The sequence below is a fragment of the Hipposideros armiger genome, unplaced genomic scaffold (genome assembly GCF_001890085.2).
Source record: "Hipposideros armiger isolate ML-2016 unplaced genomic scaffold, ASM189008v1 scaffold_1826, whole genome shotgun sequence".
In the NCBI taxonomy this organism is placed as follows: Eukaryota; Metazoa; Chordata; class Mammalia; order Chiroptera; family Hipposideridae; genus Hipposideros; species Hipposideros armiger.
Window position 1 is genome coordinate 30,110 of NW_017733176.1, and position 1,467 is coordinate 31,576.

At 42.8% G+C, this 1,467-nt stretch overlaps 1 protein-coding gene across 1 annotated transcript in view; it reads left to right on the forward strand.

Moving 5' to 3' along the window:
• Nucleotides 1-1,467, forward strand: part of CUNH5orf46 (chromosome unknown C5orf46 homolog) — a 5,210-nt gene extending 3,743 nt beyond the window's left edge. Inside the window, exon 2 of the mRNA XM_019634692.1 lies at nt 1,193-1,467. Within this exon, the coding sequence (XP_019490237.1) occupies nt 1,193-1,401 (209 nt within the window). The 3' untranslated portion in view covers nt 1,402-1,467. The remainder of the gene's footprint in view (nt 1-1,192) is intronic.

Consider the following 1,467-nt stretch of genomic DNA (forward strand, 5'->3'; position numbering starts at 1 on the left):
AAAGAAAGAAAGAAGCCTGCAGTTAGAGTTGCATCTGCTTCTCTTGCTATTTGTGAGTCTTCTGCAAGTCCCTTTATCTTTTCAGTTTCTTAGTCCAGTGAGCTAAAGTCTACATGTCCCATGAGATTTGGTCAAGAGTAAAATTACATAGCTTTTTAAAAAATCATTCTTTTCAGGGGCCGGCCAAGTGGCTCAGTTGGTTAAGAGCTCGCTCAAGAGGGCGAGCTCTGAGCAACAGTAGTTCGATTCCTGGCCCAAGCTGAGCAGCCGCTGAGCTGCCAACAGGTGGCAGGATGGCTCAGCTTGAAAAAATTTTTAAAAATCATTCTTTTCAGAACTACCAGCTGATGTACAAGTGATATAAGTTTTCCTCCTCATTATTATTTTACTACTGTCAAGCTTATAACATCTGCAGTTAGATCTCAAGTTTTCTGTCAAAGGCTGTGCAGTCCATCACTGTGTTCTGGAAAATCCAGAATTTAATGCCAGATAGACACGGAATTGAATTCTGTTTCTGCCACTTCCTACCTCTGTGACTTTGAGCCAGTTCCTAAACGTCTCTCAAATTCTGCTTCTTGACCTTGAACTTGGAAAAATAATTTTTCCTACCTCATAGAGCTGTTGTGAGACTAAAATGAGACAACGCATGTTGATTTCCTGTCATAGGTATGTACTCAACAAGTCCTACCCATTGTCATTCCATCCTCATTATTATCATGACAATGGGCCCCGGGATGACGTGGATAAAGTGACACGAAACCAGGCATTCTGTATTTCAATCCTGGCGCTGGCATATACAGAGGGTGCCCAAAAAATGTATACACATTTTAAGAAAGGAAAAAAAAAACTATTAAAATTGTAATACTCAATATATACCGATAACAACAGACGAATACAAACCATGTGTATGCATGTTTTTGGCATCCCCGGTCTTAGCTGCTTAACTGGGCAACTTCCTGAACCTCCATGAGATTCCATCTTCTCATCCGCGAGGAGAAACATCTACCAATGGTCAGTGTCTATTGGTCCGTTTGATTGCTTTTAGGAATAAATGAAATGATGCATGCAAAGACTTTCACTGGGCAGACATTCAGTATTTAATGAACGCAACTCTGTGAGGCTCCGTAGTTACAGAAAAGACTTCCCTTTCTTGTTGCTGAGAGTCACCTCTGAGATCCTGTGTGTTTTTCAGATGGCCAACCAGATAACAAACCAGATGGCAAACCAGATAACAAACCAGATGGCAAACCAGATGGCAAACCAGATGGCAAACCAGAGGACAAGCCCGATGACTCAGGCAAAAAACCAGACTTCCCCCATTTTCTAAACCTCTTGGGCACAGAGATCATTGAGAACGCAGTGGAGTTCGTCCTCCGCACCGTGTCGAGGAACAGCATGTAAGCACCGAGGCAGGCCTTGCTTTGGCCCACTTTGCTGCTGGTAATGACCGCCATGCATTAAAAGGAA